The sequence below is a fragment of the Ailuropoda melanoleuca genome, chromosome 2, assembly GCF_002007445.2.
Source record: "Ailuropoda melanoleuca isolate Jingjing chromosome 2, ASM200744v2, whole genome shotgun sequence".
In the NCBI taxonomy this organism is placed as follows: domain Eukaryota; kingdom Metazoa; phylum Chordata; class Mammalia; order Carnivora; family Ursidae; genus Ailuropoda; species Ailuropoda melanoleuca.
The window spans coordinates 110,960,145-110,977,570 of record NC_048219.1 but is presented as its reverse complement, the minus strand read 5'-3'; the positions used below and the strand labels follow the sequence as shown (position 1 = coordinate 110,977,570).

Genomic DNA, 17,426 nt, shown 5'->3' with positions numbered 1-17,426 from the left:
TTCACTATCTCAGGCATACCAAATCCTTTGTCTAGGCCCAGAGCACATTCGCAGGCTCTTCAAGATGAAAAGTCATGCACAGGAGACTTTGTTTTGTATCTCCGTTTGACTTCAAGCTTCTTTAACATTTAGACAATATGCTATTCAAAGCACAGGAGTTCCGAATAGGGATGTCGTAGACAGTTATAATTTTTCTGCAGATGCTAACAGTCCTCAGATATCCATAAACAAAGCTTACTTTGGTTATTCAGAGAACAAAGAACCTCTTCAAAAGACTAGGCTTTTGAGGGGAGTAAACCTGAGACTAAGCGGAAGGAAAAGAGAAATTATGAAAGGAAACATACAAAATAAGTAGTAAAGTATCAGGCTATAAGGATGAGCATGACAACAAAAATAACCCAAAGAAAATGAATGGAAATTTTCTAAATCATAAAAAAAATCCTCTCATTGTCATCACTCGTGGGCCTCAGGGTAAAGCAGTAACACTTGGCTTGCGTTTTACTCTCATGCTGACTTCATAGAGATAATAGAACCAGGACACCCTTCAATTTCCTACCACCAAACACAGAAACCTACCATCATATGCTCTGGTCCTATCATCCTTTCCTCTTGTTCAACAGACCAGAACAACTATCTTTTCTTGTATTTAAGGCCACTTACTGTGTGGATTATCATACCAACAATGTGTGTAGTCAGAAGTCTTACTTGGTCCATTAGTCTGTTTGTTCTATACTCGTGTTTTTCCTCTCAATGGAATATTCCCACTAGCTTCACAATGGTTTGTTATCAGATTAGTACATGTATATAATATAAGAAGTTAAATGGTAAATTTAAACCTGTTAGGAGAAAGAGCAGTCCCCTACTTTACTGCCACTCTTGCTTTCCAGAGGCAAACTGCCAACTGTCAGAGCTTCCCTCTGGAACTTATCTTCCCATTTCCAAACTCCCAACTTGCTGTTATGACTATTTATTAAATTAATTTCCCACTAAGAAAGATTAAGAGCATAAAATCACAATTTGTGGTTATGACAATATTCAGTGTTTCCATCATGATGTTGGTATAAAAACATCCTTCTCAGGCAGGGCACATGGTATGCTGATTTCATTTCCTCTCTGTAGAACTATTTTCATTCCCAGGAGTTAACAAATATTTTTGTTTGCATATTTGTTTACTTTTCAGATTATCAATCACTAACTTATCCAACACTGTCTCCAGAGCTCTCTAAATAAATGCAATAAATAGATGGAAAGGCAGATTTATGGGAATAAGAGCATTGAATAGTAAATATGTGGGTAAATAGAAAATATTGTCTTTCATTTTCCTCTCTTTAATTTCTTTAAAAGTGCTATTGACTGTTTAGAACAATAACATGATATTGTAGGGTTTATAGTATATATTGAAGTAAAGCGTATGTCAAGAGTGGTGCAAAGGATAAGGCAGTGACAAATGAAACAGGTGTACATGTTTTATAGTTTAAATGAAATGACGCAACATTAATTGCAAGTAGACTGTGATAAGGATATATACTGTAATGTCTAGAACGACAAAAAATTAAAATATTAAAAATATTTTTTAAAAAATACAAAAAGAGCAGGAAAGGAACAACAAAGGGGGAAAAAGGGAAATAAAGAAAAGCAATATCAAGACAACAGATGCAAATTTTAACATATCAGTAATTATATAATGTACTTTAAATAATGTATTTATAGTTTACACACACTAATTAAAAAGCAGAACTTATTTGACTGGATAGAAAAATAAGACACAAGTATACATTGTCTACAAAATACTCACTTTAGATATAAAAACACAAACAGGTTGAAGTTGAAAGAGTGACAATATAGGCACCATGGTAATGTAAGCTTTAAAAAGCCAATGCAGGGGTGCCTGGGTGGCACAGCGGTTAAGCGTCTGCCTTCGGCCAGGGCGTGATCCCGGCGTTATGGGATCGAGCCCCACATCAGGCTCTTCCGATATGAGCCTGCTTCTTCCTCTCCCACTCCCCCTGCTTGTGTTCCCTCTCTCGCTGGCTGTCTCTACCTCTGTCGAATAAAAAAAAAAAAAAAAAAAAAAAAAAAAAAAAAGCCAATGCAGCTACATTAATATTACTAAAGGAGGCTTCAAGACAGGATTCTGAGAAATAAAAAGGACTATTTCATTATGATTAAAAGATCAAGTCATTAGAAAAACATTAAAATCCTAAATATGCATGTACCTAATAAAAAGGGCTTCAAATACAAGAAGTAAACATTGACAGGGCTCAAAGGAGAAATGAACAAATCCACAATTACAGTTGGTGAGAACATTTACTAGGCTACTGCTAACCACTAGGATGCTGCATTAGTCTTATACATATGATTTCATTTACTTTCTACAATTTCCTAAGGTTATCTGGTTTATAATAGCTTAAAAGAAAATACTTTGCAGTATTTACTTCAATTCAGTTATCATGGGAATGATCAGTTTCTAGAAAGTTTGAAATCATTTCCATATAAAGTCAACCTAATTCCAAGCCTTTCGTGTATGTAATTATTTGATAATTGTTTACGTTTTTTCCCTTAATCTAGTCAATTTGGGCAATTTAGAACTTAAAAGGACTTTCCTGACTTAGTCCTACTGGGATTCTCTCACTTGGATTTCTATCCCCAAGACAAGACACACACACACAGAGGCACTACATACACATCAACAAAAAGCACTACCCTTCAGCTCTACTGAATTTCAGTAAATCACCATTCCCTCTTACCCTTGGGCTGTCACCCTTGTTCCTTTACAAAAACGCTCTTCTTCCTCTATGCCTGGCTAGCAGTTGTGGACTGAGAGATGTGCCACACAACACCCTTTACTTCCCCAAGTCTTATATTTTATTATTGATTTTAGTAAATTCCATCAGAATAGGGCATTTCTCTGTCATTGTTACATTCACAGCTAGCACAACCTGCTGAATGAGATCATTGCTGAATAAGTTTTCCTTCCAGTAGCTGCGTTTAACCTATTCCATTCGTCATACTAGTTCTGCTAGATCTTTGTAATTTTATCTTTGCCTTCTCCTTTTCTTGGTGTCCTAATTGGTTTTCCCCCCACTTCGCCACACACACGTTTTGGAGGATATATATGTAGCCTATTTTAAATTTTACCAGTGGATGTAATTAAAGTTTCTTAATTAAAAAAAAGTTCTTAAATGTTTATAACTCAAAGTTTAAAAATCGGTAAGAAAATATTTTTCTTCCCGTTTATGCAAGAGGAAGAATTTTGCAATTTCCCAATTCCACTTCCCATCTTCCTCCTGTCTGGTTTCCTTTGTATTTATAATAGCTGACCACTTTTACATTTATAACATACTTTTACATTTTATATAGTTTATATTTCTAAACCAGCCAAGGTTCATCAGCAAGGCAAGAAGACCCCTCTGCGGGAGGCTAATAGCTGTCTCCATAGGTCATCCTGAAGGGCAGGAGGAGGGGCAGGTAGGGTTGGGAGCACACCAGGTTGGGGTGAGGGGGCTGTGGTCAACTTTTACATACATATTTGTGTATGTTACAATAAGTTAGACTTCCTTCTAACAGTTTAATACTCATTGCCAGTCCTTTCAAGCCTCAACTTCCTATGATTGGATTAATTTTTATTAATATTCATCATTGCCTATGCTTCAGGCACTGTGTTAATATACTACTACTATATAATTTAAATGTTAATGTTAGAAGTGAATTACTATACAGCTAAGAGTTTTGAATAAAAATATTTTTCACTGAAAGTCTCATCAGAGAAATATGACTTTAAAATACTTATTTCTTGGATGCTCACACTACCTAGTTTTCCAATTTACAAGTCACCCATTGTGTCTAGGTTTGGACAACTGTTCATGAATTCTACCTGGAGCACTATAAATTTTCTCATTTCCTAATTCACTTTAAAAAAAATTATCTCTACAATCAGTGCAGCTTGAACTTATAACCCTGATATCAAGTGGCATATGCTCTACCAACTGAGTCAGCCAGGCACCCCAAAATTCACCTTTTTAAAAAAAGAAAAACAGTATCTTTAGTCACTGTTTGTCTTCCAATTATTTTTTTGATAATATCAATTATGCAAACATTTGTTCTCCTTAACGCATCCTCTGTAAAGTCGCCGTCTCCAATCTACTCCTCTGGTCTTCTCAAACTTTTGAATTCAGCAAACTGTGGCACAAGAGTCAAATCCAGCCCACTGCCTGCTTTTGTAAATAGTTCTAATGGAACACAGCCACACTCATTTGTTTACATGTTGCCCATGGTGGCTTTCACGCTACAATGGCCTGGTTGAGCAGGTAAAATATTTTCTAAGTCCTTTACGAAGTAAATTTGCTGACCCCTGCTCTAAACCCATCACCTGCCCCTTTATTCTGAATAGATGACTTCACAAGGAATGAGACATAAAATATTAACTTTCAGGCCAAAACAAAACAATGTGAAGTCTGACTCTGCATCCATCATTTCTCCCCTGCACATGTTAGGAGCAATCTCCTGTCTGGCATCTAATTCCATTTCTTTTCTCTTCTGACTAAAACCTCAGTAATCCCATCTGTTTTCTACTTTCTGACTCCTCATCATTACCTTAATATACAGACACTTCTCCTACCAAAAAGGAGAGCAAAATAAAAAACTGATCCTAACCCCATCCCACAGCTAGTTTCTTCCTTGCTGTTTTCGCCAAACATCCTATGTTCTATACTTGGAACATCCATTTCCTCACTCCGATCCTACTTCTTTCCCCACTTCAGACTCCTGTCATGTCTCCTTTCAAAAATTTCATGTTCTAGCTTCCTACTTGACGGCTCGGCACTTGACGCTGTTAGCCATTTCTTCTCTTGAAGCATTCCTTTTTTCCAACTTCTGGGATGAATCACTCTTCTGGTTTTATCTTTGTGGCCATCGTCTTTTGTAAGCTATTCTCTGTTCTTGTTTCTTCCCTGTGCTGTCTTTTTTACTAACCTGCATGCACCGATTATCTTCTGTATGTTGAGGATTCCTGACTTTATAACCCAGATCACTCTCATGTTTAAGGATCACATACCCAACCAGAATGTCCGATAGCAATCTTAAGCTCCACAGGCTCCAAATCAAAATAATTGGTTTTTCTCTCAAAGCTGCTGTTCCTCTCGTGATTACTGTATCCATGAATGGTACTACCCTCCACCCAGTTGCTCAAATACACCACCTCGGAGTCACTCCTGAATCTTGTCTCTTCCTTCTAGCATACGCAATTTATTTCCAAGCTCTCGCAGTATTTCCTCATAGATTTCTCCCTTTTGCTCCATTTCAGTGCTCCTGGCCTAGCAGAGCACTAGCATTCCTCATCTCTTCAGAAGTCTCTTTACCTTCTCCTCTAGCCCCCTCCAATTCATCTGAAGATTGATAGATTATTGATCATGACATAACCGCACTTCAAATCCCTCAACACTCAGGTTAAATTTGATTCCTCTAATACCTTTAAAAAAATCATGACCTTCACCTTCTGGTTTACTCTTCCCTTCTCTTACACATAAGGATATAGCCATGTTCATCTTCATTCTCACACACATTTTCTATGAATCTTGGTCAACCTCTGGGATTTCACATAATGGGTTGGATGACACTCCCACTAAGCTGCCTAACTTCCACTCAATTTCAATTTAGACATCGCTTCCTCAGAGGACATCTGGGATCTCCATCCCCGTCCCAGATTAAGTGGCACTCTTGCACTCCTATCACAATTCACATACATATTATATTATGTAACTGTGCTTACTTCAAGAATATACTTATGAGGATATGGGCTATTTATATTTTGTTTATATTATCAAGTTCGGTACAATGGCACTCATTATTTGGATATAGAAATTAAACTGAATCATCTTTATTTTCATCTATTCTTGTCTTTGTGATTTGGGAGCATTTATGAGCCTTGCTTTCTATTGATTCAAATTTCTGCTTTGCATTTCTGGTATTTATCAAGTTTGATGCATCTAATTTTTCTCCTCTTTTTCAGATGCACGTCATTTTTATTTTTCCTCATTTCTGCCCATTCCATTTAGATGAACTGCACAACTTTTTAGCTAAAATTAAGCATACATTCTAATAACCTGCTATGGCAGTGAATCTATTTTAGAGCAAAGTGAGTATCAGAATTGTCAGGACACTTTTTTGTTGTGTTTTGTTTTTTGGTGTGCTGTATTGTTATTCTTAAGTCCTGCAATTGTTTGGCCATACCTGAATCCTTTACAAAAAATTACGGATGGAAGGCAATAGAAGAAGAGGTGAAAAGGAAGCATTCATAACAGAAAGGACAAACTTCTTTGCTACTATCCACTGCAGATACATGCAAATCTCTCTGATACCAAAAAAGTAGCAACAACATTATTACATGCAAGTGTGTCTTCTCTTTAAAAGTAGTGATCAAAACGAATAACACTCTTGGCATTCTCTTAGAAATAAATGATTCTTGGGTGGTAGAACTGAGGAAACACTACATTCCAATGTTCTAAAAAATATATTCAGAGTGTTGGCTGCTGCAGAGTAGAAGGGGAATGGTTATACATAATTCATTTAAAGTTTAGAATATGACCACTACCTGCCCTATTTAAGTTATTCAATCCTTCTTTGATTCTTCTAAGGGTAATTTAGTATATGCATACATGTGTATGTGTGTTGGGTGAATGGAAGGTTTCTCACTGTGCATTCATACTACTGCCACTTTGGCCATAATTTTCATGCACTAATTGTGTTACTGTTACTAAACGAGGCCAGGAATGCACTGACCCAATTCTGCCCTTTTTGATGGCAGCAATAATTAACTTGCCAGTTAAAATTAAAGAAGGGACAGGAGGACCAGGGAAAGGTGATCTTTAAGTATTATATTAAAGTTACGTGACATTAGCATAAATCTTTCAATATTGATAATGCATACATCAAAGCAAATATAGGTATTTCTCACAGTTAAGGAGTAAGTCTTTAGTAGGTTCCAAAAAATAGTAGCTTTCCTCTGTAGGAAAGACAACTACTATGCATAATTTAAAGTTACAACATCAAACACATGGCTCTTTTGCAAAGCATCATAGCAATCTGAAAATGAAAAAGTTCATATTTTCAAATAAACACAAAATAAACCAATTAATTCTGAATAAGTAGTAAAAACTTTATTTTAACTCAACGTGCTGAAATGCAAAAAATATTTTCAGCAACAAGATACAAAAAGTATGTATCTCATCATTAACATCAGCTGATTAAAAATGAGGCTGAAAAGTTCATATAAGTCTTTACACATTTGAATCTTGAAAATCAAGTTCCCCCAGAATTAATTCTTAAATAATTTTAGAATTTTATTTTCAAAAATGGGACTCACTTAAGTTGTATCTTCATTCTAAAAAACTGGATGTGAAATTAACTGGGTTACAGTATACAACGATAAACTCAAACAGAATAAGATTTAAATATAAGAATTCCTTTTTAAACATAAAGTCCACATACTGCAAACAGAAGACACGGTGTGGTGATTTCATTCCTAGTGAAGAGGAAGTCTTGCATATGGTAGGCACTCAATATTTGTTGAACTAGACCTAAAATTGACATCATTCCATGAACACTTAAATAAAGTAGAGCTCATAATCTGTATAAAAGAGGTTTGCAAAATACTCTTATGTGCTGAAAGTGCTGTCTTTATAATCTGAAAACAGTAAAACCCACCCACCCACCTCCTTTTGCAAGAATACATTGAATATTTTTATTTTATCCAAAGAGCAAGAATGTCCAAGTCAGAATAATTCACCTTTCAAATACCTTATGAGGAAAGCTTGTTGAGTTGGATTTTAACAAAACAATTTACTGAAGTCTCTAGTGTTCTAATTTATTAACACTGGGTAGTGTATATGATCCACATTTTCATAAAAAATTGTACTTAGTTTTTACATTTATGCACAAAACTTAAATGGGTAAATAAATCAGTAATTATATTTTGGCAATTTAAATTCTAACTGAGGTCTAGTTTAAAAAATAAGCTAATAATGCTCATGACAAGTTTTTAAGAGATCTTTGTGAATATTTTAAAACTTAACTTTAAAATTGATGTCCTAAAAAGGCACTGGTTTCACATTTCATCATGCAGTAAATGGTCACATTTTTGAAAATTATAATTTCCTATCAACTGACCCCCCAAATAAGCACATTTAATGAAATATTCCAACTAACCTGAATTTTCAACATTTAACTGAGTCCTATTTTCAGAAATTCACTCTTCTGAACATACCACACGCAAGTCCAAGCAAACACAAGTACGTGTACACATACACACACACGTCCAAATGACATAATACATGCATGGTTCTCCAATTACTATTTCAAGACAATGACACACAAGTTTCAAGGAGGTAACAATGGCAAGCCATAACATTATGGCACCTTCATATTTGTGCTCTAAATACCAATATATGTTAAAATTTAAAAATGAAAAAGGCACAAATACAGTGTTTCTGTATCTCAAGCTAATGAACAGATCTCCAATGGTTACTTTGATAACATGTAACATTTAAAACCAATCACTACTTTTCTAAGGAAAAGCTCTGTTTAGGTGACAAAAGGGAAACAAGAGCAGGCTGATGTAAGGCAAAACTGCTCAGGACAGAATCTGTGCCTACTGAAGACAATGTGTGTAGTTTCAAAATGAAAAATTAGAGCACTCACGTCAGAATACATTAGGTTTTTTTTTTTCATTGCCTCAAGAACCCATAATACCAAAAAAAAAAAAAACCCCATAATAAATAAAAAAAATAAATCAACTATGATACGATTCTGTTAGTATAATAGTAGGCATTATATTATCTGAAAAGTGGACATTTTTACAAACGTGGATATTCTCACAGCACAGTGTTTGACGTTTTTGGTACAAAATGTGCTACCAAACTTCAAAAAAGCAAAAAACAACTTTATAATAAAACCCTTTAGATCTGCAAGAAAAACTAAAGTAAGTAGGTAGGAGCAAGCCGCAGTGTTCATTATATGGGTGTTATTACTGAAGTCACTATCATTAGAAATGTAGATGGAAGCAGTGAATTAATTCACAATGAGCCTGGGTGCATTTGATATAAACGGATTTACCAGTACTTTTTTGAAAACAAGGTTCTATAGCCTGAGGAATTTTGTTTAAAGACCCTGGCAAATTTTTAAAAACAACCTGTGCATGTATGTGTGTGTTTTAAATTTGTACATTGTAAATTTAATGGACTCAATCCAGTTAAGGAAGTTGGGTTCTGCTCCCTAAAGTATTCTTACACAGGATGGAGTCCAATAACATGTAAGAATCCTTCAATCCCAATGGATTTTACCAATTTCAAATATAAGTTAACGTAAGGAAGATTCCAATTAAACTGCACAGAAAGAAATGAAATTATCTCAAAATATGATCTTTTCAAACTACAGTTTGTTGTGGATAACAAATACTTATATGACAGTGTTTGTTTATATTAAGATTGCTTCAGTGAATACCTAACAAAGAGATAACAAAAATAAAATCTATTTTAAAACCTCAGGCTTCATTTTTCTCCTTTTGTCCTAAATTCAAAAATTAAATAAACACATCATCCAAATTTTAATCTGGAGAATAAAGTATATATGTGAATATATAGGTATATATGTTTTTTTCCAGTGACACTTTTTCCCTTGTGGTCAAGTATAAATCTTGCCTAAGAAGCATACTGTCACTATTACAGGAAATCAGATGCAGTGACTTGCCACTGATTGCTCCTACTTCTCTGGGACAATGCACCAGAACAGACCTCCATGTGAACAGAGCTATCCAAACACTGAACATGTGTATGTGTTTAAAGCTAAATTCATTTATAATAAAGAACTGGCCCATGAAAAGCAGTTTATAAATAGTTTATCCTGTTCACATTATGCAGAATTTCAGTATCATCCACAATGTTAGTACAGTAACTGAAACCTAGAAAGGAGAAAAGCTAGGGGGAAAAAAGGTTCAGGGTGTGGCCTGTGTATTTCTAAGGGTTCTCTCCTTAGTCTGCAAATAATATCAGTTCACTGTTTTAAGGAGAGTAGAGTATCCAGGATTTGTTTATTGTTCAACTGCCTTCTCCAAAGTGTGATAAGACAGTAATAAATTCAATAATAAATATCTGAAATTCAAACCAATTTAACTATAATCAAGGATATCTTTCTTGTCTATTATCACAAACATCCCAATTGCTTCCATCAGTCTTAAAAAATTCTTTCAAAAGTTAAGACACAATTAATTATACCTTATTAATACCCTCAAAAAACAAAAAAAATATATGTACCATTTAGCATACAAAAATTACACATTAAAAGTGCATATATATCTTTCTTAATTGGCCCAACTCATTAAATTTACATTTGGTCATCCTTACTTTCAACATGGACAGAATTCTTCATATAAATGTAGGTTACTATAAATTAAAAAAAATTAATTCAGCACAAAACATGCTTTTTATTGAAATCTTCACCTCAATCAGTTCTCAATCATTGTAAACTTGAATACACCCACAAAAAACACAAGCAAAGGTTATGCTTCTCTTAGTCTGTTGGACAGTTAACACAGACAAACATCACAAATTTTACTAAAAATCTGGGCCAACTCATTGCATATTTGCCCCCTGAAATGAAAAATAAATTAGAATTGAAGCAGTGTATTGCCGTAACTTACCTTCAAGGTAAGCAGGTTCTCCTATATTTATAGAACTTAGACTGGAGACATTATCAAGCAATCTCCAATACAAGTGCTTTTAAGAAGAACCTAGTTTTAAACTTTGACAAACCCTATAAAATTCATTTTGCTTTTTTCTCAAACTAATGGAAGATCCTTTTGAAACTTAATATCTTCAGTTATCATCAATATTACTGCATTATGGAGCTAGTGCAATCCTGCATAGCCTTAGTCAAAATGACAAGGCACAATAAAAAAATTAAAGTATTATATGAACAAGAGAAGTCATTGAAGATAATTTAAGGCCTTGAAGTGAATTAGAGTATAATCAGTCTAATTTAAAGCTGAAGAATAAACCATAAATTATCCACCTGAAATGCAAGCAATATGCTTTTTCAGCTTCTGTTCTGTGGACAAGACAACAGAAACAACTCTTGCTTATGGTTTGTATATCAGAATCCTTCTGGACCTGGAGGAGTAAAAAAGTCAATTCCATTTTTCTACAGTTCATGGAAGACTTCAGGACTGTTTTAGCCGTTTGCGTGGAATGCCAAACTGTGGACACTGTGCAGATGCTAGTGCTCGGAAGGCTTCTGCTACTAAATGAGGGTGAGACTGAATCATGGACTTCCACCCTGATGTTTCCATTATGTCCGCTGCTTGGCTGGAAAATAAAATTAAGTTATGTTTATTAAAGAGTACTTTACAAAACGTATCATTTAAAAAAAATCTTACAAATTTCAAAATGTTTTAAACACTTTGCCTCACTCTGTCATCAAGCCCTATGCATTCATGAAAATACCATCTTTACCTTACTGGTATCTTCTGTTGTAACTAAAACTATTAAATTATTCTGGAAGTTCTATACTCTGGAAGTATGTGATACTTTTCTCCATAGTCCTAACTCCCACTGTTACCATTTCTTTACCAGCTCTTTCAAGAGGTTTCCCCTGGCTGTTAGACACAGGTTTTCTCTAGAGTTCCAACTTTTGCCCTCTGCTCTTCTCCCTTAATGTTCATTACTCATTCTATCATATCCATTCATGATGATAATGACTGATTTGCTAAACCTAAGCCTCCCTACAAGGTACACTCCCAACCACTTTTTCTCTTTATTTCAAAGGGCCTTAGGACCTACAAATTCAGAATCATCAGGTAAGTACTCAACATGTCTCTCTCTACGCCCCAAATTCTTCTTCCCTCATTTCCAAACAGCTAATGTTACCATCATCACCCAGTGATTCAAGTCAAAAACCTGAGTCATCCAAGACCCTGTCCTTTAATAAATCAATTATCAAAAGCCCTATTTTAATTCCCAAAGATATTTCGAATCCCCAGTCAAGGTTCACATCATCTCATATTTGGATTATCAGAACAGTCTCCTAATTTGTCTTTCTTTCCTATCTTGCTCCTCTCAAACGCAAATAGGTCTACATTTCATCCTCTTCTACTGTTCCCATTGCCTGTATCCAAGTTCTTCAGATAGAGAAACAAGTTTTCCTACTTCTTCTCTCTACCCATGCACCCTGTGCTTACATGCTTGGGCATTTCACACACTGATACTTAACTGTTCACTGTGTATCAATTGAGCATGCAGAGTAAATACTGAATTGCTTGAACAACAAATCTAGTTATCCTTGTCTCTTTTCTCCCTTGTATCCATCCACCAGTCAAATAATATCCAAATATTATAGACTGCCCTTTCAAAATATTATATCTTTCCATTTCTCTCTAGACCCTACTACCACCAATCAAGTCTAATTTCACCCTTCATCTCTTCCTGAACTACTCCAATAACATTCTAATGTGTCTACCCGTAGTTAACCTTGCTCAACTACCATCACCAGCTCGAGCTCCCCAATCTGATAAAACTCACACTTCTTCCCTCTTCTTTACCAGAGTAACTCCTACTAATACTTCAGGTGTTTATACAATTAATTCCCCCAAAAGGCTTTCTTCCCCTAGTTTTGGTAAGGTTCCTTTGCTATATGCTTGGATGGGTATGCTATATATTATCCATTGTTACACTTTATTTCAATTACCTGTCTAATTCCTATTTGCCTCCTGCTAAACTATAAACTCCTTGAAGGCAGGGGGAACATTTGTCATGTCACCACTATATTCTTTGTATAAGCACAGTGCCTAGGGTATTTAATGGATAATAAATATAAATATCTGTCAAATGAATGATCACCTACAGCTTCATGTTTCTATACTTTAGTTGAGCTATCTTTTCTGTTAACAATGCCTGTTATATCCTTCTTAGTTTTTCTAATTCCTATTTATGTTTAAAGGCTCAGACGTCATCTCCAGGAAGCCATCCCTAAACCATCCAGCCTTTATACAGTGCCCTGTACACATCTTTTTATCACATTATTTACCACATTATAATACTATAATCACATGCTTAGTTTTTAGCATTAGATAAATTTCTCAAGAGAAGGATTTTTCCTAATCGTTTTTATATGCAATTCTTTAGTATGGTGCTTGAGACACAATAAATGCTAGGTAAATGTTTGTGGAACTAAACAGCAGCAAATAACAAAACAACTTTTTTCAATCTGCCTGACATCATATTACCTCTATGTCATTATGTTTGTAATTTTAATTAATTGTTCAGAAGCACATACATACCTCTTAATATACCTGACATTTTCATTTATTTAATTCAACAAATATCTACTGAAGATCTGTACATACAATAGCTTCTCCAGGGGATGTGAAATAAACTGGTATTTTTTGACAGTGAAAAAAACTGTACGATGTAAAATATTTTCTTAACAGAATAAAACTAGACCTTGAAAGTGGCTAAGTACAAAGGATCACAAAATTATCATTTACTGCTAATGTTATATTTTAGATTCAAATGCATTTTTAAGGATCATATACCGTGATAACGTATTATCACACACTAACCAATATACAGAACAACCAATAAATTAAAAGTAGTCACAGATGAAAACAATGGGAAGTAATTAGGTCACTCATTTTATTGTCTCTAACACTGTCTTTTTTTCACCTATATCAACTTTTGATAATATGTGAAAATGGAACTGAAGGCTTTATAGGTAAAAACTAATCAAAGGCAGGTGCAAATTCTTCAAACTATCAACTCTTCACCTTTTTGGATTATGTATAATTATAAAAAGTAGACAAATCACTCTAAAAATGAGAGAAGAAAACATAAGAAGGGAATAATAAGTTCTAGGTCATATTCAGAAGCCCCAGGCTTAGAAAGATGTAACCTCTACCAAACCTCTTACAGCTTTACCAGAGAAAGGAAGAACAAACTGAACTATTTGGGAATATTAGGCAGCTAGTCTAAAATATCGTATGATTCAAGGTACTTGGCTAACCTAAGAAGCAGTGGATGAGCATTCAAATGTAAAACTTCCTAGGCAAATCTGGAGGGAACACTCCTCAGAGGATAAAATGAGTATTCCCATACTTATAGAAATGCTTTCTGAAGGGGCAGGGAAAAGATCTCCAATAGCCACTGAAATACCTGGACTCGGCCATATACTATGAGCATATGTGCTTAAGAAATTAAAATGTCCATCCCAGTTCATATTAGCAGCTGATCTACAAGGGAGCATAGCCTCAAGAATCCACTAAGTCAAATTATTATTTTTTAAAATAACTGGCAGTTTGCTTCATATAACTAATAATCTGGATTCATACTTATTGTAGATGAGCAAAAGGCTATGCAAACAATTTCATGTATGCAGATCAACTTTAAGTCAGAAACTGATGTCATCTTACTTGCTGTTCCAGTTTTTCCCATCTTTACACCCAAGCTGTCGAAGTACACTGCACCTGCATTGAAGATTTAAACACACTTAAAAAAAAAGTCCGGTGAAAAAATGTTGAAGGTGTCATGCCCACTGAAATATAGGCATAGCTTACCTATTAATAAAGTCTATGGCTTGTGCTTTCAACTGTTCTGCACTGTGCAAATCTGCAAGGACAAGGGTATCAGCAACATTTTCTACTGAGAGGTTACTACACAAAGCTTCTTCACACATGACCTTCAGCCGTTCCAGTGCATACTATCCAAAAGGAAAAACATAACAATTAAAGATTTACTCAAACTAAATACTTGGTATTTGTAATTTAGAAAATACTTGCTGTCTGTAATGTAGAAAATAAAGTTAAAGCATATTACACTTTGAATTGAGAATTAAAAAAAGTCCTTTATTTTTTAAAAGATTATTTATTTATGAGAGAGAGAGAGAGAGAGCGTGCGTGCACAAGTGCACAAGCGGGGGAGATGATGCAGGATTCGATCCCAGGATGCTGGGATCTTGACCGGAGCCGAAGGCAGACACTTAACCAATTGAGCCACCTAGGTGCCCCTATGACTGAGAATAAGAAGTCTTAAAGTTATTTTAACCTAATATTAAGAAGATACAAATGAATGAATTCAAGAGAAACACTAATTTTGCTTAGAAAATTTCAATTTGTGAAAAATACATACTGTCAATTTTAAAATCAGGGTTTTATTCTTTTAAAAAACCCTTCTTGCTCAGTACTTTCAGTGAATCTCTCTTCTCTATTTTAAATGCCAAAGGGTACCAGCCAGTACACTGTATGCTGCCACTCACTGCTCAATCTTAAAGAATGAATTATAAAGCTGAAAAAATCATTTTGATAACCACTTCTTCAGTTATTATGACAACTTTAGCAGCTTTACTGAAGTGTAACTGATATACAGCAAACTGCACATATTTAAAGTTTATACTATATAACCGTCATTAAATCATGACACTGAACATATTTATCATCCCCAAAAGTTTGTTCCTCTTTGTAATCCGCCCCTCTTGCCCCACCCCAGGCTACACTTCTGATAGGCTTTCTACTGCTGTAGTTTGCATTTTCTGGAGTCTTCCATAAATGAAATCATATAATTTGTACTCATTTTTGACTGGCTTCTACACAGCATACTTATTCTGAAATTCATGCATGTCTTTGCCATTTTATCAACAGTTCAATGCTTTTTATTGCTAAAAAACACTCCATTGTGTATAGACCTACCACATTTGTTTCTGCATTCCTTCTTCATTGAACTATCTTTTCACTTTTATCAAAAAATAGATATCAACATATGTGACAGTCTATTTCTGTACTTTCCATCCTGTTCCAATAAGCTGTCTACCTTGTTACCAATACAACACAGTCTTAAATCCTAAAGCTTCATTTACTTTTATTTATTTTTTAAAAAGATTTTTTTATTTGTGGGGTGGGAGAGCACAAGCAGGGGGAGCATCAGAAGCAGAGGGAGAAGCAGGCTCCCTGCCAAGCAATGAGCCTTATGCGGGGCTCGATCCCAGGACCCTGGGATCATGACCCGAGCCAAAGGCAGACGCTTAACCGACTGAGCCACCCAAGTGCCCCTTACATACTAAAAGGTTTATAATAATATCATGCAGTTTTAGCCCTCTACTTTGATCTTCTTTTTCAAAGTTATCTGACTGTTCTAGGTTCTTACATTTGCACGTAAATTTTATATCCACTTGTCAAAACAAACCAAACCAAAACAAAAACCCTGCTAAGGACATGTTGGTTCTACTAGTGAATTTTAAGAACTGAAATTTTAATATTGAGACTACTAGTTCAGGAACAAAATTTCTCTTTCCATTTATTTAGTTAGTACCTGAATTTCACTTATCAGTATATTGTAATTATCAGTTCAGTCTTTTGAAATCTTTTGCCAGATATATGCCTATATATTTAATATTTTTGATGCTACTGCAAATGTCATTTTTAAATTAAATTTTTATTGAGATAGTTACAGGTTCATGGGCAGTTGTTAAGAAAGTAACAGATTCCAGCTTGAGAGAAATATGGCAACAGAGTAGGAGGACTTTAGGCTCCTCTTGTTCCATGAACACAACTAGATAAATATCAAATCATCCTAAATACCCCTGAAATAGACTGGAAGACTGACAGTTTGTTCTAAACTCCACAGCTAAAGGAAGAGAAGAGGCCATATTGATAAAGGTAGGAAGTGTGGAGACCTGGTTTAGGGGAGAATAGATTATGGGTGCTGTGAAAGGGAAGGAGCTGTGGTCGTGGAGAAGGGTGAGAGAGAGCGAGTGAGAGAGAGGCACCCAGGGGAAAGCAAATGGGAATGTTTCCCCAAAAACACTGGCTTGCACAATGAGAGGAGCTGAATTTCATGACTTCTTGCAACAAGTGGGGCTTTAAGCCTAGAGTTTTAAAAGTCTGTGGGCTTGGCTGGGATAGAGTTTGGAGGATAATGCCCTGCTCCTAGACAGAAAACAGACAAAAAACCCAGGGCCAGGCTGTGTGGAAACAGCTATCTGAAGAATGTCTCGGACACATCAGGGTAAGATTATTTGCTCTTTTCTGAGAGGATCCCCAAGAGGCAGCATTCAGAGACACCTCTCCTAGAACAAAGGAGCTAGCCAGCACCAGTTAACTCCCCCACCCCTTAGCATAAATACAGAGCCAGCACTGCACTGACATTGGCTGCCTTACTTGCTTACAGCAAGCGCCACTTCGTTGCACTCTAGCAGGACCACCTTTCTCAGTCAAGTGTCCATCAGTCTCAGCACAGCAGGCCTTTCTGCCAGAAGACCAGCACAAACCCTGCCCGTAGTTCGCTTCTGGATGAAGTGGTATCAGGTGACATTTCACAAGCAGCAGAGAGCACACATAGTTAAAACTCACCACGTTCATGTCAGGGATGAAACACTGCCTCCAGCAGGCAAGA

General features: G+C 35.6%; 1 protein-coding gene across 11 annotated transcripts in view; it reads right to left on the bottom strand.

Annotated features, from left to right (window-relative positions):
* Window positions 1–7,132: 7,132 nt before the first annotated feature.
* Window positions 7,133–17,426, bottom strand: part of SPOPL (speckle type BTB/POZ protein like) — a 71,508-nt gene continuing 61,214 nt past the window's right edge. For 6 of the 11 annotated variants that reach the window (XM_034654498.1, XM_002924263.4, XM_034654494.1 and 3 more), the window contains 3 exons: window positions 14,597–14,739; window positions 14,453–14,506; window positions 11,210–11,354 (listed from right to left, as the gene is read on the bottom strand). In XM_034654498.1, the coding sequence (XP_034510389.1) occupies window positions 11,210–11,354; window positions 14,453–14,506; window positions 14,597–14,739 (342 nt within the window). Of the gene's footprint in view, window positions 11,355–14,452; window positions 14,507–14,596; window positions 14,740–17,426 lie in introns of all 11 variants that reach the window. The other 5 variants (XM_034654502.1, XM_034654501.1, XM_034654503.1 and 2 more) reach the window with 2 other exon arrangements.